Genomic DNA, 23,744 nt, shown 5'->3' with positions numbered 1-23,744 from the left:
TTTAAGTAAAGTAAAATGCGGCCAAAATAACTCAGGACTCGTTGGTAGTAAGCCTGGTCTTAATCTTGGGCTGATCGATGACGGCCTTACTTATGTATGCGCTACATTTTTCTCGAACGTTGCGAGACCACGTTTCAGAGCCTCATATGAAAGAATGTCTAGAATACCGGCGTTCTTAGTACTTTATAGTAGCAGCATACAGCTTTCAAATAAATAATAGTGCATAGGATGATAGATTGGAGTATAATTTTCTAGTGAACTGATGCATTACGATCATCGATCGTATAGAAAGCGCATACACAGCGCGTATCAAATTATAACTGACATAGACACGGAGAACACGAATAACGACTGACACATGGGTCTATGCAAGTTCTCCTAGAAGAGAACTACAGGCAGGTTATTATTAACATGCGATCGTATAAATCTACTTTTATTTAAGAGTTCTTATCGAAAGCCGCACATTTCCCTCACAATTTAATTCCTATACGGAGTGTTACAGAAAGTAGTAATTAATGACGACATATAGCCCGATAATAGCATCCGTTTAAGCGGAAGTTTGACTTTAGTCAAATGCTAAACGGCACGAACGATGGCCCAAACCGTAAATGATGCGCCTGACTACACAATGTAACGTCCGCCCTCGGCGATATTCCGAACTATTGCAAAATCTCTATAATAGCCTTTAGCCGAAGCTCCTGAAGTAGCCCTTTTTCACTGCCATAATTTCAGCGGTAAGACGTTCACTGCTAAAGGCCTCAACCATAGATTTCCAATAAGATCGGCGAGAAGAAGCCCACATCCCGTGGAAGGACCCCTTGTTTTTAGACAGACCTAAAACCTACTAATGATTTGTGGACTAAGTGATAATTCGTCACTTATCACCATCGTTACTTGAGTACTACCTTATTTATTTATTTTAAAGTCCTCCACAGCTGTCATAAACATTTATATATACACTCCGTCAATAACGAAGTACACATCATTTTTAATTTAAAATGAAAATAAAAAGAAGGCAAAAAGAAAAGCGAAACAGAGGATAATGTCTTATGACAGAGTGAACGGATGTATGTTGAGTGTGTGTCTACACTCACATGTGTAGTACCCTGATTTGATATCGGATATACATTCTTTCGCAGTATTAAGTTTTAACGATAATTATTAATTCATAACAGTTTTATATTGAAACTCGTTTTCAATTTAGAAAATAAATAAATGTCAGAGAAATTTATCACTATTAGCGGCCCTGACCGCGACCCCTTCACAAGTTATTTTGTCTTGTAATCTTTTTTGTTGTAAACTTTTCTTTACGGGGTAGGACTTAATAGTTTTTTTTCCTACAATCTTACATGTCACAACAAAATAGAGAAACAGAATTCACTTTGTTCACCCAATGTTTTCAAGCGATGAGAACAAAATAAATAATATAATGATAACTACATTCGTTTGTTTGTTTGAGCTTGTTGAGTATTGATTAGTCCCTTTGCTATATGGACCAGGAGATACACAATATTTTATCCCAATGTCATATCTTAAAGACATCCACACGTTTGAGGTCTTGAGGTTAGCTTTAAATACCCTTGTTTAAAAACAGGAAAACAGGTGTCATAAGAATTCTAACACTTAACGAATACCTTGCTAGGTACTAGCAAACATTTAAATTAATAGAAAAGCTTATACTGATGTACAAAAATATTACGTTATTAATTATTTTAACCACAGAATTAACTTGGAATATTGAAAAATACCAATGTCACATAGAAAATAAAAATTGTGGGCAATATTATTTTTTTACGTTATCTTTGTAAAGTCACGAGTATGAATGTAAACAAATTATTCTTTGCAACTGTTATAAATGTACAATTAAACGGTGAAAGGTACTTTCAGGAAATAGAGGAAACCACGCGTCAGCGACCGTGATTGGTACCGCCTATTTATGTGTGGCTCAATTTAAAAGTGGCAGCGAATATGGTAGAGATATATGAAAACGTATCTGGTGAGGTTAAAATATCTACAGCTTGATGATCACTTTTCGAATTGTAATCTACTTACATTTTATTAGATAATAATTTATTATTGCTAAATTAAAATACTTTATCTAAAATAAATATTTTAATTAGTAAAATTCTTACGTCCAGTTGATATCTGTTATGTCCGTAAACACTTATCCAATTTGGTAATGGAATTCAGTTAGGCCATTGTAGTAAATTAAACTTTAAAGGTATTCACTACTCTTGAAAACCTTTGCGCGAAATTTCAAACAGAAGTAAGAGATTCTGAGGTATATTCCTAATTCTGTACTATTCTGGTACTAGAATAATGATCAATGTTTATATTTTGTATTTGTCTGACTAAAAATGATAGACACGAAACAGAAAATATAAATACAACAATAATTTCTCTTAGAAAATATGTAACAGAAAAAAGGTATAAAATAAGTTTAGACAAAGCTTTCGAGGTTCATATCCGATATTTTTTCTACTAAAGTCGAATTTAAGTAAAATTTTAGCTATTAGAAATACGTGAACCGAATAACACTGCAATAATTTTAATTAGTATATATTTTGGCAGACACGATTCTTTTGATTGAGCTCTTGTATTTTAAGGCTTTTCCCAAAAGGCAATTCTTATTAATAGACAGAAGTAGAAATTTATAAGTACAACTATGATAACAACTACTCCTCAATGTGTCGACAAACACAATGTGATAAATATTTTTATCTATATTCTTCAATCTAAATTCTTTAAACAAGATGTGATCGCAATTAATTATATGTTTAGTTATCTTTAAATCTTATTGTTATTGGAAAACAAATAACTTTACGACACACCCTCTTTGCTATTTTTGCAGTGGAAGTGATTTTTCCGAATGATTTAAATTCCAACTTTCTCCTATATAATATCCACCCACTAGCCATGTATTACAGATGTTCGTAATGTTCGAAATTTTCGCTTTCGCTCATTCCATTGTTCTCCACTAATCTAATTCTGCGGTAATAGAAAAATTGATACAAACTTTTTGGTTCACTTTTTAATACGGTTACGTACGCTGTTATACATTTATAAGTCGTTAAGTTGGCGTAAAATGAACGTTTAGAATTGAAGTGTATTGATCATTTTATTTTGTTGGTTTTTCTTTTAATTGAGTGCAATGTACTTTGTGAATTATAGAAGTATTTAAATGTATATATATATTTTTAAAGTAAGTTTAATATTACCCTTTATAATTGTTCGTTCTTTCTCTACAATGTTATTAAGGATATTGACACTTTGTTAAGTAATTTTCCTTTTTGTAAAAATCTTGGATGACATCAACCATACAAGATTTTATTTAAAATTTCGTACAGGTCATTGATTACCTTTATGGAGAAGGGTTTATACCATTTTTTTTATTAATTTATTGTATAATTTCTGATGAACTTGACTAATTTTAATACTCTGGGCATCCGGCACTTATTACGTAACTTAGGCGCCATACCATAACCCACTAAACTGGTATAACAGCAAACAACGATGGTGTAGCCCAACCGGTACGTGCTAATGACAATTAGCCAAAAGTTGGCCAAACAAATGCGCTGCTCAGTTAACCAACTTTCTCTCAAAACATGACATAATACGTTACCTCGTACACAAACATAGCTCACTGTGTCGATAAGTTGGTTAACCGACTCCGATTGCGGACGTCCTAATTTAATAATTGCACAATAGTTCAGATTATTAGCAATAAATAATTATGTATGGAAAATATATGACTTATTAATAAGGTTTTAGAGATTCCATGCCTGATTAATGGAATTTATTTACATCCGATTTATCGATTTTTGTAATACATTTCCTTACATTGATAGCTGCAGGAGCTGCAAAAAGTGATTTATCAACATGTTGCTTTTGGAGTGTGAATAATAGTAACCTGTTCGATCCTGTATGCTCTGAATTGAAAACATATTAATTAAAACGTATGTTTATCTACATCCAGGTATTTGTATATTCCGTATATTTTTATTTCTTGAAGTTTAAATGTATAGGTGGATTGTGCCTTATTAACTTTATTTATTAACACATAATAATAATAACTCATCTTCGTCGCTGATCTTAGCAAGAGTTCAACGAGTTTTAGTGTTTATAATAAAAAAAAAAACGACGTCTGTGATAATATTCACTGTACCGTTATACCCTGTACTAGATAATATTTTAAAATAGTAGAGAAAATACAAAAAGAATTATTCAATAAATATCTGTTTCCGAGTATATCAACAATTTCATTTTATATAAATAACATAATTTAATACTCATATCGCGAACTCGCCATTCCTATAAACTTCCACGGAAATTTCAAAAGCTCGAAAGCATAAAGACCGAAAAGATGGGGTTACGAGTATAATCATCCTTTATTTTATTATTAGCTTTAAGTGATGCAATGTTTACACCTCATATTTCTTCTTCTGTTGTTTCTTTATATCTAAAAGTCTTCTCCGTATTGAAACTCCTTGACTGAATGTCAAACTATTTCCAAACCATCCTGTCTTCGGTTTTCCTCTAGATATAAGATAAGAGAGTTTAGTTATTGATGATTTAAACAAGACCAGCGAATTGATGATTATCGCCGTGGTTTTGACCGCTTGCTTTCCCTACGACTAATGGTAAAAAAGTCAAAAATGGTTTATCGAAGCCAGCTATGTTCTCTGCGAGAGATGTTGGCCAAATAACACATGACTCGTTGGTTACATAATGTGAAGCTTCATGTATTCCGTTAAAATTAAGTATGTAAGTCACAGAAAGTTATTTCTTTATAAAATAAACAGTAATAAAAATAACAACAAGTGAGCTTTAATATTAAGAAACTTGAAATAGAAACATTAATTTCCAGAGCATTGTTTAAATTAAAATGAATTAATCATTGATCCTCACGCGTGTGTTACTTTAATTGTACGAAGCCACGTGTTGCGTAAGCGGTATGACAGAATAGGAAGCTGGTGTAGCTGAATTCAAATGAAAGCAATCTGGGTCGTACCCGCGTTCAATATTTATATATTCCGAATGGATTTTTTGTGTCCTTGAGAATAATTATTAAATGACCTTGCACTTTATATATGTTATAACACATCATTACCATAGTTACAACAGTATATCGGTTACAATTTATGAGACCCCATGCAATGTAATCATAATGTACTATTAGGTTCTGTGGCAAAGTATTTTTAGCTCTCAGGCTACTTATTACATAATTACTTTAAACTCGCATTTATATGAATATTTTTTGTTTAAATCTTTTACAAAATAATATATACTGTATAGTTTTTCCTTAAACTTATCATATAAGATTGCGGGAGACATTTTATATTGTATTTTACAACAAGTCTCACATCATGTGTTGACAGCAGGTGCTGTCTTATGTTTAAAAAAATTTAGATTGCTATTTTCGTAGACTACCTTAGGCAAGCCTTATAAAGACCAAATTATGTCTAATTTTTCCGATTTTAGTTTTTGTAAAACGGATAAAAAACTGGGAATTTATAATAATAATAGATACCATGATAAATATTTTCAAAAGTCTGAAAAATATTCTTATTAAATTTTAACAATATTACCCTTTAAATAAAATAGGAAGGCCTATAGCAGTGGAAGTCCTGTGGTAGAAACGATAATGATGAAATAGAATAGTTAAGTTTTTATTAATATAATATTCATTCATTATAGTTAAATGAGGTTAGAAAGGGTTCATTCATCTTTTTTTTTTTAATTTTCAGTACGAGGAAACTTTAAGAATAGAAGTATCTCATTATCGTCTTATTTCATTCTTAAGTTAAACGTCGGTTCGCTGACAGGTCCAAGATATCTTTAAATATAAATAAGGGTAGATTAAGATTAATATAACAGAATTATTAAGGACCCGGCAAATATATAAATTAACCAAGTTAATGATGACGTTAGTGTGACGATCAGATTGCCAGTGATTAAGTATTTTCAGCCTTTTAGGTACATTGCAAAATTTTATTGATACTGAGTCACAGATTATGTAAAATTTACGTTACACAAGACTGCATATTTATATTCATTTCGACAGTCGCTTTCTTATCGTCTTTATTGGACAACAGCCAGTATTAGGTTTCTGAATCAATATTTTTTTAAGGAATGTCAGGAATATTTCAGGAGAAATTTGTGGACGGTTTGAATAGTTCTTAGCAATAGAATGAATAGCGTAAAATGTAATTCATAATTTTAATATAATAAGAGTAACAAAAATTTTCCCCATATAACCTCTACCATAACAAGGGCTATTTTAAATTAAAAAATAGAGACGGGTCATAAGGCATTATTAAAGAACAATGTAAGGCATAAAAACCAAATGGTAAAAAATTCATGTAATGTGAAGCAATAGAGTAAAAATTAAATAATGCTTTATTGGTATCAGTCCTAGAATACCTATTCGAGGAACAAAATTACTATCTAATTAGTATCCTTATGTAAAATTTCAAAATACAATATTTTATTGTTATAGGCTTATAAGCTAAATATGCTAATACCTATTTTACGCAGGTTATTGATGAAGATTTTGAACGCAGCTTGCATGACTAACTAGAATAAATAAATTGCAAGTACTACAAATTTAGTTATTTAACAACTATCTATGTATGCAACATAGAATTCCACCTACGTACTGACTCAACACGATATCTTTGGAACCATGAGACTTGAAATTGGTATGAATAAATTTCTTTCGCCGAGTATAGTTCAGATGATTATAAATTTTACGAAACTTTACCCGCAAATGGGTAAGCCCCTTAAAAGGAACCAACGGTTTGTTAAAAAAATGCATATTTTGAAATTAAAGCTCTTATAGCCAGAATATTTTTTTTTGGTATGTCAAACAGGATTTGTTCATTTTATACCCACATAAGCAAGTACGTATCATAGGAAGCGGGCGGGGGACAGCTGGTTTTTATATATGTATACATAAATAAATACTTAGATATATTGTTATCATAAACATTAATATTTAGGAGATTTTTACTGCTTTTAACCTTTTAAAGCAGGCTCGTATTAAAAAAGCATTGTTTAAGTTCCTTTTGGGCAATAAGAAGTCTAAACGTTCCCTCGTGCCCTCCTTTGATCCTCGTGTCGAAGTGAAAGCGCAACACGGATGTATGCTTGCGCAAACCAAATTTAATGCACGTTGTCAGATTTTATTGTTATCCGTTCGATTTTTGCACACAAATTTTGTTTTTCGAATAACCCCATTTAACAAAAAGAACAGGCCTTTAAATGGTGATATAAGGGCAATAAGGGTTCTAGATAGAGATAAAGTAACAGCTTATAATGATCGAATGTCTAACTCATTTGTTATCAAAAAGTGGCCACTCATTATAAAAATGTCTTTCATTTATTTATTTTTTCTTTTGGAAGGCCACTAAGGTCTGGCAGTATAATCTGTAGGTATAGACAATAGACAGTATTAGTTTTAAAATTTAGCAATCTGAATTTGAAAACGCTTTTCTTGCTATATTATCAAAACGTTATTTATTATTTCTGAAAACATCGATTTTGGGATAGAGTGTATCATACATTAATTTACAGCCAATAAATATATAAATTCACCTATTCATAGCTTGGGATAATATATTGATTTGAAATATCTTAATGGTTATTTTATCGTGTACGTTTGAAATCCATTATATCTTCTTCATCATCTTAAGGCATTGTTTGCTATAGTTACATTTGGATCAGGTCTATAACTAAAAATGCATTTGTCGTTCTGTCGTCCACGCATATCTCCGAGAAGTAATTCGCGAAGACATAACTACCACGTTAGCGTCGCGAGCGGGTATAGCATTGTAACCGATGCTAAGCTAGCGTGAAATTATCGTCGACGGGTGAACGTTTGCGCAATATCCTACGAGATTACATGTTTGCGACCGACCCAAACCACCCGTGGACACTTATTCTCCCAGCGACGGTGAAACTTTGAATGCGATCACAATCTCACTTTATTTCACATTACTTTAAAATATGCGTGAAATATTGTTTTGCTTAACATTGATTTTTCTTAATTTTTTCTATTCAGGTGTTCTTTTTTTTTACTTGTTCATGTTTTGTATTTATTTGTTATTTTTTTATTTACATATAGTAACTGAAATAGAACATTTATATGTCATATTCTTACGTTATTAAAGGCGTAGCGTAATAAGTTTCTGTATTCTAAAATAAGAGATCAACGAAAGGCTTGTTAGCTATTGTGTATTTAACTAAAATTAGTTTCAGTTACAAGAAAGCCTACAAAGAATTATTTTAAGATCATGAGAACATCAAATTTATTATTTACTGTATATTTTCTTTTTTTACTCACGTCATTGCCCTAAATCACATGATTACTTACGCAATTACGTTTTTATTCCTTATGTAAAAAACAACAAAAGCGTGTGACAGCCTAATGACGCCATCTCTAAATTTTATTACAAAGATCGACATTACTGACTTTCGAGTAGCCTTTCTTATGGTACAGTCAATTTAGAACATCATGTTTTGGTCAAAAAGTAAACGATCTTAATAGTTACTTATAGTTTGCGCTCGCTGGTCAAACACTTTCTCGGGCCCACGTAACGAGCTGGCCATTAACAACATGCCGTTTGAGACTTGAACCCATATAGAGGAAAATGAATGTCTTCCTTGTCACTACGGTTTGGCTAGAGAGGGAACTTTCCATCTTGGAACGAGTTATCGATATTTGTATTATACAGTCGACTATTTTAAATTTTATATTCACTCAATTTTACACACACGCAACAACCGCATTAGTACTTTTATTACTTTATATTTAGATTTTATATTAGCGGAGATATGAAAGGTAATCGAAGACTCTTAGTAGTGTATTACCGATGGCTACTGAATTATCTTTGTTTAGAATGACTTTTAATCAGGTTTCGAAGTCGGTTTTGAGATCAGTCTAACGTCGGTGCTAGCCAGATCGATTGAAAGTAAGGTTTCGTCTGGCCAGTTAATAAAAAAAGTACTTTCTATAATAAAGAATTATTTTAGTTTCTAACAAATATTTTGTATATGAGTTTTTTTATATTTTTTACAATGATAATAGATGTTCTTTTTACATTTATATTTACAATAATTTAGAAAATTATTATTTTTATAATAATTTAGAAAAGTTATTTTTGTTTACCCCTTATGCTGTGGACTCTGATAACAATATTTTAGTTTTATAGTTTTTTCGTTTTATCTAATCATAATCATTTGAATTTGTCAGTTTTTTTATGTATATTAAATAAATAAAATATAAAATGAGTAATAATACAACGAATGTAAAAAAAATACATTTCCCAAAATATTACAGAAGTATCGATAATGCCAAGAACATCGATATTATATCTGTGTTTTGCAAACTTCACTCAAGTAATTTGCAACTGCAGCCGTGTGCCGCGCGCCGTGAAAGTTCAAGTTAACGTAACTTGCACTTGGATCATCTTTCATGTACTCCTTGCGTAATGTAATAAATAAGGAAATGTCATTTTTTTGCAAACTACTTCGGTACTTTAGATTATATATATTTAAAATTGATCAAAAAGGTATTGTTCAAAGAAATGAAAACACTAATTATACATATGTTCTAATTACACAATGTCGTGATTATCTTTCTGCGGTAAATGTTGAAATCGACGTTTCAATTTCAAAATCTAGATTGCGGTGCGGATTTTATATACAGGAAATAATCTGAATACTGAATTTAGCTTTAGTTTTGCCTTTATGATGGGTAAAAAAGATTAGAAATCAAATAGCTTACAGTATTTATTGCTCTCAATGTTATTACAAAAGCTTTTATATGGGCCATGGTTGCATATATGTGATTTTTTATTTATACCTTGTTTCTCTATCAGACGTAGTAATGATAAAAGTTTGGCTTTTCGCAATCGAATAGAAAAAATTAAGAAATGAGTGTTATTTATTATCTGCTGTTCTTTAGTCGTTTCCCTGTTACTGAGGTTCTTTGCCAAAAAAATTAGTGTCCGCTATAATTTTTCTCCAGGCTGTTTTCTGAAAGTTTTATGGAGTCGTGCACGAGGGTGTTGCAAGATTTAGTAACAGTGACAGTCCACCGAATAGGTGACCTTCTTCTAGCTGTCTTACCTTTACCATAACCAACAACCGTAAGCCTGTCCATTCTGTGAGCTTCTCCGTGTAACGCGATCGACTTACTCGAGGATTCTATTTGGGCAAACTGAATAGACTGGTCCGATTTTGAGTCCTTTGGGTATAGACAAATTAGTGCGACGTTCTGTCCACAGTAATTTTCACATTCGAACCTATTTCATATCCGTTCAGAGATAATTATATTATGAATTAATTTCTTTGCGATACCTAATGATTATTTGTAAAACATGTATTTTATTATATGTGCTACATGTCCTTAGTAGTGATATGATTAATTTCTACATGCTATCTTTAGTACAAGGTATTTTGCATTTGACCAAATTCTTTATGCTTCTTTTGGTTTTGATTGATGTCAAATGTTCGTTAGCTAGTGATAAGCTAAGAGAAAAACGCTGTTTGTATTAATTTCCTCGCAATTAATTATTTTTGTTTCTCTATGGATCCTCTTCGTGCATTAACGAAAAAAGAATTAATAAGTCGAATTAGATGTGCCGTTTCGTATTTTTTAAATTTCGCAAATAATTTTTAAATAAAAACATGTTTTTTTTTAATTATTTATTCTGTATTACAGTAACAGTAATAGATTTCGAAAGACATAGATGACTGACTGAAATACAGAACCATACACATCGAAGTATTCTATAACATTTGGGCCTAAATTTGTAATATTTAATCATCTTTTTTTGCAAACGTTCATTTACTTATTATAAACAACAATCTGAATAAATCATTTTTTATTTAATACATGGACTAGAGTTCACGGGTCGTTAGCGAAGAGTTATCTTAAATCATTAGAAACGTATGCTGCCTTAACTCGTTAAAAGATTTAAATCATAATGTTCTGTAAAGGTAGGCTTTCTAGTATTGAATCGGCGGGCACGAACATTAGTTTGTAGTTTTAAAATAATTGCGAGTATATAATTCGTACCTATCCAACTTATAATAATTGACGAAAATCACAACAAGCTCTCGAAGAGATTTAATAATGGTTAGGGTGGATCCTTGTTACTGTAATATACGATTATATATATATATAGATATGTATATGTATATGTATATATATATGTATATATATATGTATATATATATGTATATATATATATGTATATATATATATAGTTACATAATTAAGTTGTTTAACAACGATTGTTTGAGTTTGGTTGTCTAGGACTTTTTTTTTGCACGGTCCTTTTGAAATACAATGTTTTGACAATTAATTAGCCGTGCATATTTTGATAATTTATTTTTATTCAGTATTTTGACTTTTAAATTTACATGAATATAACTCATAAAATAAAATAAAATTTCACAAATTATGTGGTGGTTCATGTTATTTAATTTATATTATAAAAGTATTAGTGTATGGATATTATTAGGTATTATATTTTTACTATATACATGTTTTAGTTAAAACCAGAAAACGCACAATTCATAACATCGATATAACACTGGATAAAATAATTGTTACTCGCAAACACTTTTCATAAATGTATCTTTGTGTAAACACTATTTATTGACACCCTTTATATTAATTTTGTGCTGTTTCTATAATATATGGTACGCCTTACCCCTATCCCTTTAAAGCTTATACTGTTCGGGGAATAATGTAATTTGTTTTAACAAAGCGTAAAGTAATTTCATTAATGAGTTAACCGAAGAAATTCATCATCTTATATCTACCCTCAGATGATAAACGCACAAGCGATGGTATACAGGGTTATGTATTTCCTTTTGTAATGTTCTTTGCATTGTCATTGTGCATAACAAATAGATAACGCCAGTCATTCACCAATAATCCATTGCAGACCGTAGTTTCACACATCATTTAATTATCAATAGACATATAGACTTTCTCAATTTGTGATTCTTTATCATGCGCATGAATCTTGATTGTATTAAAATAAATAAAATCGTTTACTCATATTGATATGCAGAGATCAATTTATATAACCATTATGATTGACATGATTCAATGTTCACAGATTTAAGATTAAACAGAACATTTCAAGTTAAATGATGTAGGTTCTGGTGGAAATATAGTTTTAAAGTTGATGGTTTTAATATAAAGGAGGTTCCATACATTGCTGTCCCTAATCCCTAGGGCAAACTCGAGGAAATTTATTAAAATAAATCAACATTACGTGAATTTTATGCACACTGCATCACAGAGTACATTTTTTCCTCTTATTTAAATCTTTCTATGAGTACAATTTCTTTTCTTTCAATTTCATTCAGTTTCGTGAGTAACGCTTCTGTAAATTATAGACAAAAATTTATCTTCAACGGCCTTATTTAAAAAAGAAAAATTGCACTCTTTGTCAAACTATGCACTTAAGATTATTTTTTAAACTACTTTTAAAATTTCCAAAAGTATATAATGCAGTTTTTTATTTATTTTCTGGTTAGCCACGTCATATCTCCTGATCTTACTTTGAATTTGATTTATGGAACTATATTAATATCCCTTATTTAATTATTATTTAATGCGGGAACGTAGTCCGATTGAAGACATAGTTAAGATCACGAGAAGTCGCTGGATGCGAGTAGCGCTCAAGTAGAGACTTGAGACAACTTTATTGGAGAGTCAAAGATGACCGCAAGCGGTAATCGTGGTGATTTTTAGGGAGACTTATGCCTTGTGCGCATCTATCAGGTTAAAAGAGGAAGAGGAATTATTTTTTCATCTTAATATTAAAGTTCCTACTATGGCTTAGTCTTTGGCTTTGCCTTAAAGATACAAGGTGTTGTGCGCAAGAAAGATTTCAATGTATATTTATAAGAGGCATTCATTTGATTTTCATTTACTGTAAGCTTCCATCTGGGTTCCAACCTAGGTTTTGTAAACGATATTAACTAAGCTACGATTTTTATTCTCATACGTGTAACATTTGCTACGTAAACATTATTATTGAAAGAATATTAATGGATCTATCTGCATAAATATGTAAGGCTTTAAAAATTATTTCCGGGTTTTACAAATAACGACGTTTTGTAATAATTACTGTAAAATTGAACATGCCTTATTATATTTTCATGTAGTTTGATTTATTTGCAAGACATAGTAAGAAAAACCTGAAATACGCAACAAAGCTACACAAATCTTAATTTATTATTTCCTCTATTAGAATAGAGGACGTGTATTATATTATTGTAATATAATTTGCATAATTAAAATTTGTTTTCTTAATTACGTTTCGTAATAGTATTAGGAAATACTTGAATTCATATTATGTGCACATGATAAGCATGCTCGACTTAAGTTGCGTAAATAGGTTATGTCATGTTATTGAAACATAACGAAAATTTTAGTTTGTATCGAATACGGTTTTGAGTCGGTCGGACATTTTTGGTGCGCGTAATACTAAAAGTTTTGTGAACTAGTGCGCTAAGTGCTTGTGTTGTTTATATCCATGAATATTCTTCTTTAGATCTAAAAATAAACCATAGTGCCCTTTACTGATTATTTTTGAATTTTACCGCAGAATTGTATAAAAGTAAAACCTAAGTTGGTTTCATTTATTTTAATTTATAAATCCGCGAATAACTTTATATTATATTAAATACTTGATGGGGGTTAAGTAAGTCTAAATACGAGATAATATACTGGTAAAATTTCGTTTGAGCCGTTAAAGTTTTTTGAACTTTTATATTAACAATGTTTGACATTGTACGGAAAATCTTTATCGTTATCCGCGAAGCATTAATAAATGAAGTTATTAGGTAATTAAAATATTAAATGATATTTATTCGATTAAAGCATCAAATTCACAGTGAAAATTCTGATTTTTAATTATGTCCAATATTTGGTGTATTTTTTGATACACGGATAAAAATATATTTGAGATGAATATTAAAAATTTAATACCTTAAGAATAACAGTAATCTGTACTTAGTTTATGTACCTATGACCACAGATTTATCAAAAAGTTATTTAATTTAGCTTTTCAATCAAAACAATCAGCTGCACTCATAAAACGCATTTGAAATTATTTTTAAGGCTTAAATAATATTCAGTTTTCTTTAAATGCGTCGATAATAAATTTAGTATGCTAAGAATAAATTCATTTCTTGCGCAAAGATTTATGAGAGAATTAAGCTTTCCCTCATGTTCCATTTATAGCAGCTACTCTCTTCTCTGTTTTTGAACAATTTTGTTTCTTTAATAAGAATAAAAGATTAATGCAATAAATGATTCTACTGCTTGGATTCAACTTTATGGTTTCCGTGAATGCATACATGAATTAACTGCGCAAAGCTTAAATAAGTTGGCACTAGTCTTTTAATGGGATCAATTTATAGAAGTGTCTTTCATACTAACACATTTTATTTCTAGATGTAATAGGTTTCTATTAGCATAAAATCTAGGAACATAAATTAACTGTTTCCTAGAGAAACTTTATAATTATAAAGTGACCACTTGAACGAATTCTACTTCTTAACTTAATACGTAAGTGATAATATTGTGAAAGTTAAGACAGAGTTTCCTGCAAGAGCCTATCAAAGTGAATCATTATGAAATGGACATTATGTGTGTTAATATTTTTGTTTACGAAAACATCTTCTGAAAATAAATTATTGTCTTGGTTACGAAAGCTCCCAAAGCTAATAAGTCCTCGACAGAATTTGAAAGAGAAGGTTTTTGAAGGTAATTAATTGCCCCTGTTATTTAACATTGAATAAATAAGAATTTAAAATGTTGGTGTTCACCAATGAAAATTTTTTAAACAGATTATGTATCATCATCTTTGATAGTTTTGAATACAGTCGCATTATATTTACGTTAATCTAATATCTGTACATAAAAATAAATAGTAAATTTAAGACAAATAGTGATCTCCAGCAATGTAATCAAAGGAAAAAAAAACAAACTTATATAAGGTGTCTCACTCAGTTGGAAGCGACGAAGTAATTTTTTGTTATAGTAAATTCATGAAATTTATTAAGCAAAGCTCTGCCAAAAAAACATTAAAGTGGCGCGTTAAGGACTAGTGTGTAAAGTACACTAAACTAGTAGTAAAGTAAACTACTAGTAAAGTAAACTTAATTTTAAGCTGACAATTATAGATGACCTTTTATAACAAAGCTATTTTGCCTTGATTTTGATTTTGACTTTAGAGATTTTTCTAATACATATAATAGAAATTATATACATATAAACTTCTTATATATATATAAGAAGTTTATATGTATATAATTTCTAAGCACCTTTTTTAAAGATAATAGTTATGGAGTACGTCTTATTGGAAAAGGGTTACAATCGTAGTGCATATTCATCAACGCAGATAGGTGGATACCTTCGTAGTTTTTTCTCTTAAGTCGTTTACTCTATACAGTTTTATAAATAATTGATATTCATACTCTTTATATGTACGTACTTATAGTGTTAATGAACAATCTTTAGTTGGTTTAGAACCAATAAAATTTATTCAAGCTTCACTTTCGGTTATGGACACGCTCGTGGTTAAATTTGTCATTAAAGTTCAGTTTCTCATTGGTAAACTTGGGTACATAATCCAAATACAACAATTGTATTTAACAACAATTTTGGTATAAAATTGTCAGCGAAATAAAATCCGTTAAATAATTGTTGAATTCATCCTTTAAATATAATAATTGGTTCAAAATAAAAACAAATAGCCACCAAACATATTAAAATTCGTATATTAATTTGCAATAAAAGTCGTACAGAAATAAAAAAAAATATGAAATAAAAAAAGAAGGTGACGATTTTGAATAAAACGTATTTTATCTTTATTTTTAATCTTTATATTTGAAAGAATCAATGTGTCATAAACGATTTAATATATATAGTTTAACGACATCTTAGTAACTTTTTTTTTGTTTCTTTCAGGTTGTGGCATAGCAGTGAACAAACAGACCGCTCAACGGCGGATAGTGGGTGGAGATGACGCAGGATTTGGCACCTTCCCCTGGCAAGCATACATCCGAATCGGCTCTTCCAGGTTATCTTCCTTTAAATCCATATAGCTTTAATTAAGTCTTTTAAGGGATAAAACTATAACAACGATATATCTGTATGTCTCTAATTTCGTGTCCATTTAAAATACTTATTTAATTATTACAATAATATTTTGCTCAAAGAAGGTTTCAAATAGTTGTTGTCTAGAAAATTTGTTTTTCATTAAAGCCTTGGGCACCACTAAAAAAGTTTAAGTTATAATTTATTATAACAAAAATTAGCTAGTACTGGTATTTTGAGATCAATATTGATTCATACCTTCAAAAATGCTTACCCCAAAGACATTTATGTACAATAATCGCCACGCTTGGCAGGCAGGTTGGCGATCGCAGTATAGTATTGTGGTATGCTGAAGACGCTACTATCCATTCTATGGAAACTTGTTTGTGAGCAGTAGTAATTTTAATGTACAAAGTGTGAATTAAATAAGATTGCCTGTGGGGAATCGAACCCGGGACCTACGATGACATGTCTAAATCCTCTAAAGCTGATCTCCCACTGCTCGAATATAATATTATAAATGAATACAATAATTTTGCAGCAGAAAAAGTAGCTCTAAATTATTAAATAAATATTGTAATATAGTAGTGTAATATTATTAGTTTTATATATATCCATTTCCAACCCCTTCTATCACTCGGCGAGCGCTTGCTCGATTTTATCTTATTAACCAAGTACACCCAACGTTTGTTTGGAGGAAATCATCGTTAATAATATGACCGCCCCTTTTTTACTTCAACTTTTTTCTAAATAGAAAGAGGGGCCTATTTCCCGTCATTTGTTGATATACAATAAAAAGTAAATAAATAGAGTAAACGTAAAGTTTTACAGAATATTGTAATCATACAGACTTAGCCGATCTAATAAATTCTGAACAAAATAAAACAAAAACGAGCCTTCGAGTAACTAGAATTGCAAGCACAGTAAACTCATGCCTGGTTTGCTATGTAGGTGGATGCTGCGTAGATTCTATGATAATGTCACTTTAATTTATATTGCACTGGAACAATGCGCAATATGTACAATGTAAAAACATTAGTTACTGCAATACAGTTTTACGACAATTATAAGAATAATATTTTAATTGATATTAGATTTTAAGAATTGATCTGAATCTCTGCACAATATCAACAAGTACACAATTTCAATAGTTTATAATAAAAGACTCGTACAGTACCCGGCGATAAACATTGCACATCGACCTTTGGAAAAAGACAATCGGCTAATTTCGGCTTCGTAGAGCGTTATTTCTGTCCCACACTACCTATGTGACGTTTTGTCAGTCGTGCAATATTTATCGCCGGGTATTGTACGTGTCGTTTTGGGAATCGCATTAAAACGAAAATCAAAAAATTTAACTTTAATTCGTACCAAGTCTTAAAAAATAAGTGCCCTTCACAGTTATATCAATGATATGGCTCTTATTTACTCGTATAAGCATGCTATCATTCATAGTATCACAAATCTAATCATATTTTAAACGTTTACTAAAATCATTACACATCATTGTGTATATATGTTTAAAATAATTTTGTAATAGTAATGCTTTTACAAGTTTTTGCTACAACCTTTAAAGTACAACAATTATGGTAAATAAATACTTTGATTATAACCCTATAGAAAAGCTTAACAGTTAATAATGGGCCGATGCGTTTAGGTGTAAGAATAATAATATTTAAATAATCCACATATGACTTTCATATATAAAAAAAAATCACACATAAATGCAACGGGAAGTGGTATGTCACTAACATAAAAACTAATTATGAAACTAATAAATTAATTTTCCAGGTGCAACATGCTCATGTCGATTTTCGAGCTTATTGGTTGGAAGCAGTGTTGGATAGAGAGGTAAATGTGCGAAAGAGATATGCATGAAGAACTTAGACGATAGACCCTGTTAGAGATAACGTAGATATGACGTCCGTCTACTATCCCTTTTAAAACGCCAACTATTGTATAATCTATGATTTCTGTAAAAATCTTTTGGCTTCGGTTATTACCTTGTCTTAAAAGTAATGTAGCTATTTCGCTAATTGTGACTTAATTTATTCGCAGAAATGCTATTAGCTATAAGCGTTTAAATAAAGCTTACGCAGGCTGTAAAATTTAAAATATTAAGCTGGCGTATTATTTACAAAACAAAACACGAAACTTTTTCGCACATTCCTCTTCACATTTTGTTCCATAAACAATGCTTAGTAAAGTATGTAAACAGAGTGTAAATGTAAAGTTCGTAAGCTGTAAATAAATTGATGCATTATTTTTAACTTTACTTTGCTTTTTAACATAGTAGCTCTTTATTGGTGAAGGTTTTGGGACAAACTACATTTTCACGTATATTAAAATTGCTTTATCTAAGACAATAATTTCAACATTGATTGCTTTTCTTTAATCATATTTATGTTGTAATTTGTACGTATTATGTACATGTATGTATTTATAATGTTTTAGAGGTATTTTAATGGACTTCATAAATTTTAAACCTACTTTACGTGTACATATTTCGTTATAGTATTTTAAAATCCTCCCATATTCGCTTTTAATCCTGAATAAAGAAAATATACAACATATTACATTGCTTTGATGTAACGACCTAAATATGGTTTACATCTATAATGTCATGGTGCGTATGCGTTGTCTTCTTCTTATTTTAATATTTCCTGATTATTGACATTTTCTATTGTGAATGTGATTCGGCGTATTCATGGCTTGATTTTAAATGTTACATATTTCTGATTGTTTTTATTTGTACCAATCTATGACCTGGTGTATTTTTGGTCAGCGATGGCAAGTACGTACGTTAGCAATAGAGAGATTATGTCAGCAATTTTCGTTAATCGAGCTTACTTTTAATAATAACACAAAAACATACATTATAAAAGAATAGTTACGTAAATAGTAGAACTTTGTATTTATTTAAGGTGCGTTCCTTTAAAAAAACTAATTGTCTTAATTTCTTCAAATATGTTGATGCAACTAAAAGAACTTATTAAACGATGTCTTGGAAAAGTGCACTATTATTTCTGTGTTAAAACGCATAATGTGTATCGGTATTTTGTACGATTTAGAAAATATGTATGAGATTTCATACCTTGATATTTACCTAATTCATTTTTAATGCTATCTACATACATCATCTTTTCGTACTTAAGAATAGTCTAATCATTCCTGTTATATAAATGTAATAGTTTTGAAGGGGTGAACGTATAGCATATTCGATTTTAACGTATGTTTTTTTTCTATCCAATACTCAATGAAACCAGAAATAATAAATAACATAATGATAAAAAAGTTGCTAAAGTAGTTTTAATATTCAGATACATATAAAAATTAATTTATTATATTTACTGCCAGAGTTAATTTGCCTGTCGAATTTCAAAAGAAAAAATTAAGTAATGTAACATGTTTATACATGATAATTGGTTATGGGTGTAAAAGCTATAAAGTTTTTTCTAATAAATAAGTTATATATTTAATATGCGTACCTTTAAAACTTTTATAAGGAAACAAGTTATATAAAGATGCGCGTACATAATAATTTTTAGTGCATCCGGAAATAAAATAAAATAAAGTAAAATCGACCAGAAGTTGGTAAACGTTTGTTCAATTGTTGCGTACATTTCACTTAATTACAAAAGTATGCATTCATGAAAAAAACATGTTACCGATATAATTACGGGCGTACAATTTACGCAACAGCCAACCAGCTTTTGCTCTTATATAATCACAATACCACGAATTCGAGATGTATATTTCGTTATATTATGCTATTGTTTTGAAATTGAATAAAACTTTTGTATTGAAGCATGTTGTAAGAGTCGAGAAACTGGGTAAAAGAGTTATTATTTAGTCTAGAGTACTTCGGATAATTTAACAACATAGAAACGTGTCTATAACTATGAACTCGTTAACAATGTTATCAGTTGGTTAACGAGCCAGGGGCTGCATGGCACAGCTATGCCTAGGGTTTCTTTACGAAATAGAATCAGAAATGAAAAGATCTACAAACGAAACAAAATAACCGATAAAAACAAGAAGATTGGCTAGTTGAAGGGATGGTGAGCAGGTCACATAGCACACAGAACAGATGGCTGTTGGGGCAATAAGGTTTTGTAGTGGAGACTATGGAAGGGCAAGCGAAAAGTAAGACGTCCGCCCACAAGGACGACAGACGACCCTGTTAAGGTCGTTGGAAGACGCTGTAGGCGGGCCGCTACCATGCAGTCCTATTGGAAATGTATGTGCGAGGCTTGCGTCCTAAAGTGGACGATAATGATGATGATGAATTTGGACAATTTACCAATAAGAGCGAAATTTTCAAAATATAACATTAGCGATATAATACTGTGATCAAAAAGTAAGGTGAATTTGTTAATATAATATAAATTCTTTATTTATTCTTCAAAATCTTGTGAAATGTGCTTATGTAGCCTTGTAAATAAATATGTATATACTCTTACCTTTATATATTTTATATTTACATGTATGTAGATAATATCGTCTTATAGTGATCGTGCCAATATAATTACTTAAATAATAAATAAAGTACTGTAAAGGTTTTAAATAACTTTTCTGTTCAAATCACAGCGGAAATTTTTTCACAAATATTATCGTTGCTTAGTACGCCAACGACCATACCTTTCTTCTAATTGAATGAAAACAGATGACATCACTTATCAGTTTTAATTAACAATTATTAAAGCTAATAACATAAAGGGTAAGATGAATTCAATTATTTTTTATCAAAATTTCAGATGTGGCGGTTCTCTGATCTCCCGGCGCCACGTAGTGACTGCAGGTCATTGCGTGGCGCGTGCTCAGCCACGCCACGTACGAGTGACTCTTGGTGATTACGTCATCAACTCTGCGGCAGAACCGCTTCCCGCGTATACATTTGGTGTCCGAACGATTAAAGTTCATCCGCTGTTCAAATTTACTCCGCAAGCGGATCGGTTCGATGTCGCTGTTCTAACACTCGATCGAAATGTTCATTACATGCCGCATATAGGTCAGTACTTTTTATCTTAGTTTAGCTATTGTACCATACTAATTGACAGTAAGCCACATAGATTAAGTTTTACATGTCACTGTAGAAAAAGGTTTCCAATATTTTATAGATACCTATCGAATGGGGTGCTTATACATTTTTCGCGTTTTAAAGCTCCGACGTGGAGACTACTACCCGGCCAGCGCATAATTGATGGATAAAGTAAACATACAACTTTATGAAGGTTTCCGGAAGACACTTATTTCAACAGGTCCTATAGGAAATTTATAGGGAAGGCCTAGATGCGGTGGATATCCTGTGTCTGATGTTGATAAATAAGATAAAGATTTCAGGCGTAACGATATTTTTTATAACAAAAATAAATGTATGTCTTATCTCTCAATTTGCCTTCGGTACCGCTATTAGCTCTGTGAAAGGCACTAGCCCGCGTATGTGGAAACTTCCACCTCAGTTGAGAAATTATAGTTAAATATATGTTAAAAATTTGTTTTTAAAAATTTTCAGCCCCAATTTGCTTACCGGAAAGAGGATCGGACTTCCTGGGGCAGTACGGCTGGGCGGCTGGCTGGGGTGCCTTGAGCCCAGGCTCGAGGTTAAGACCACGAACACTGCAGGCAGTTGACGTGCCCGTGTTAGATAATAGAGTATGTGAGCGATGGCATCGAGCTAATGGTAAGATCTGTTGTCAGTGCATTGTTTTAGAAATACTTGTAAAGTTTCATTATCGCAACTGTATTGTCAATGTTTCCATTGTTAGCACTTGCGCCTTATGATAGAGAAAGTTAAAAATATATTGAAATTATATCACGAGTTTTTACTCATTACATAATACAATACCTGTTGTAGGAAATCACGAGAATTTTGCTAATTGCATTAAAATTCAGGAGTTTAAGGTTTTTTGGTACAGTTACTTAACTAAATTAACTGCATGCAATTATTCACACCTGAAAAAAAAATTTCGGGCGCGTCTTCAAAATTCGGATTATTTAGGAAATTTCGGAATTTAAATTATTATTAATGAACCATTACTATTTGCCCAGTAGACTTTGAATTATTTTTTAAGTCATTGGCCTGTCGCGTTTCAGTATTAAATAACCTGATGTAACTTTTTTCATAATAATCATTTTATGTTAGGACATTAGAAATAGATGTAAAAGCTTTTTGAACATATTTCAACAAATGAGCTATATATTCACGCTTTTAAAACTTTTAAACTATTGAATTGTACGTGATTTTACTAAATGTATATATATAGCTCATGTGTGTAAGTTTTTTTTTATCTATATGAATTTATCAAAAAAAATTTATTGCAAACAACACAAAAATTGCCTAATCAAGTTTATTTAAGTTATTTTATTTTTTAAAAAATTATATGTTTTTGGATACTACCTCGCCTGCCAGGCGTGGCGACTGTAGTGCGTCTCCCCATAAGTATCTTTGGACGAGGCCTATGTCTTGCAGTGAGCTTTTATGGGCTAAAACGATGATTTCTTTCTTCAAAGTTTTAGTTTTTGATGATTTATCTATCTGAACGTAGTGTGAAATTTCATTTCAGGCATCAACGTAGTCATATATCCCGAGATGCTCTGTGCCGGTTACCGAGGTGGTGGAAAAGATAGCTGCCAAGGAGATAGCGGAGGGCCGTTGATGCTGGAGAGGGCTGGGCGATGGTACCTTATCGGCGTTGTATCTGCAGGATACTCGTGTGCTAGTCGAGGCCAACCAGGCATCTACCACCGTGTCGCACACACTGTGGACTGGATATCGCATGCTACTACGCTTTCATAGCGTAAATAATCATTCAACCTAGGTTTGCTTTAGTAAAAATAACACAGAATATCACGAAACATAATGCGGTGAGATTTTTACCATACTATGCCAGTGATAGTTTTGTACAATTCGTAGTCCAAATACTTAACATTAAAGTTCTTTGTCATAACATTTAAATATAATGGAATACGTTTGCATTGTCACTGGCTTAAGATCAAATCTTCTACTTCATTAATGTTACCACCAAAAAGTTATAGCTTATTTAAGTTTATCGTTTCCAGGGTTATAAAGACTTATTTTTAAGAAATATGTTTTGTCTAGAAGTGTAACTCTTATTGTAAGAAAGTAATTCAAGCTCAAATGTGAAGAAAAAGAAGGAGAAGAAAGTTTATGTGCGTTTTCGAGGATGGTATAATGTCGCTAATAACCCTGCTATTACTCTTGTTATAATTTATTACCAGAATAAAATACTAGCTAAAAGAATTTTGTAAAAGTTTTAAGTTTTCTATTTAATAAAAAGATTGTGATAGACATCTACTGGCCGAAATTGCAATAATGATAAAAATTATTCATAAGTGCCTTTATAGCATTTTGTAAATAAAAAAAATATATTAATGTAAATATAATATCATTAAACTCTAAATGTAATTACCATAAAATACACTGACAGTAAGATTATTTATACTTAACTGTAAATATTTTTCCTTTGGAAAAATTCGCTGGTGCCGCTTGACATAAATTATTTTAAAAGCTTTGCTATTTATTGTTGTGATGTTTTTTTTTTACTATGATGCTCTTTTTTAGAGTTTTTAAGTTATCTTTTCTTAC

At 31.0% G+C, this 23,744-nt stretch overlaps 1 protein-coding gene across 1 annotated transcript in view; it reads left to right on the top strand.

Annotated features, from left to right (window-relative positions):
- The window catches only part of LOC137923109 (uncharacterized), a 39,911-nt gene extending 16,977 nt beyond the window's left edge, over positions 1–22,934 (top strand). Inside the window, exons 3-7 of the mRNA XM_068766260.1 lie at positions 16,007–16,118; positions 17,927–17,986; positions 20,893–21,146; positions 21,651–21,818; positions 22,702–22,934. Coding sequence (XP_068622361.1) covers positions 16,007–16,118; positions 17,927–17,986; positions 20,893–21,146; positions 21,651–21,818; positions 22,702–22,934 — 827 coding nt within the window. The remainder of the gene's footprint in view (positions 1–16,006; positions 16,119–17,926; positions 17,987–20,892; positions 21,147–21,650; positions 21,819–22,701) is intronic.
- Positions 22,935–23,744: the final 810 nt, after the last annotated feature.

This window comes from Battus philenor, unplaced genomic scaffold, assembly GCF_028537555.1.
Source record: "Battus philenor isolate CCGP_79_NKW_IND1 unplaced genomic scaffold, ilBatPhil1.0.hap1 SCAF_20, whole genome shotgun sequence".
NCBI lineage: Eukaryota > Metazoa > Arthropoda > Insecta > Lepidoptera > Papilionidae > Battus > Battus philenor.
The sequence above is the reverse complement of the archived record's forward strand: the minus strand, read 5'-3'. Positions and strand labels throughout refer to the sequence as shown.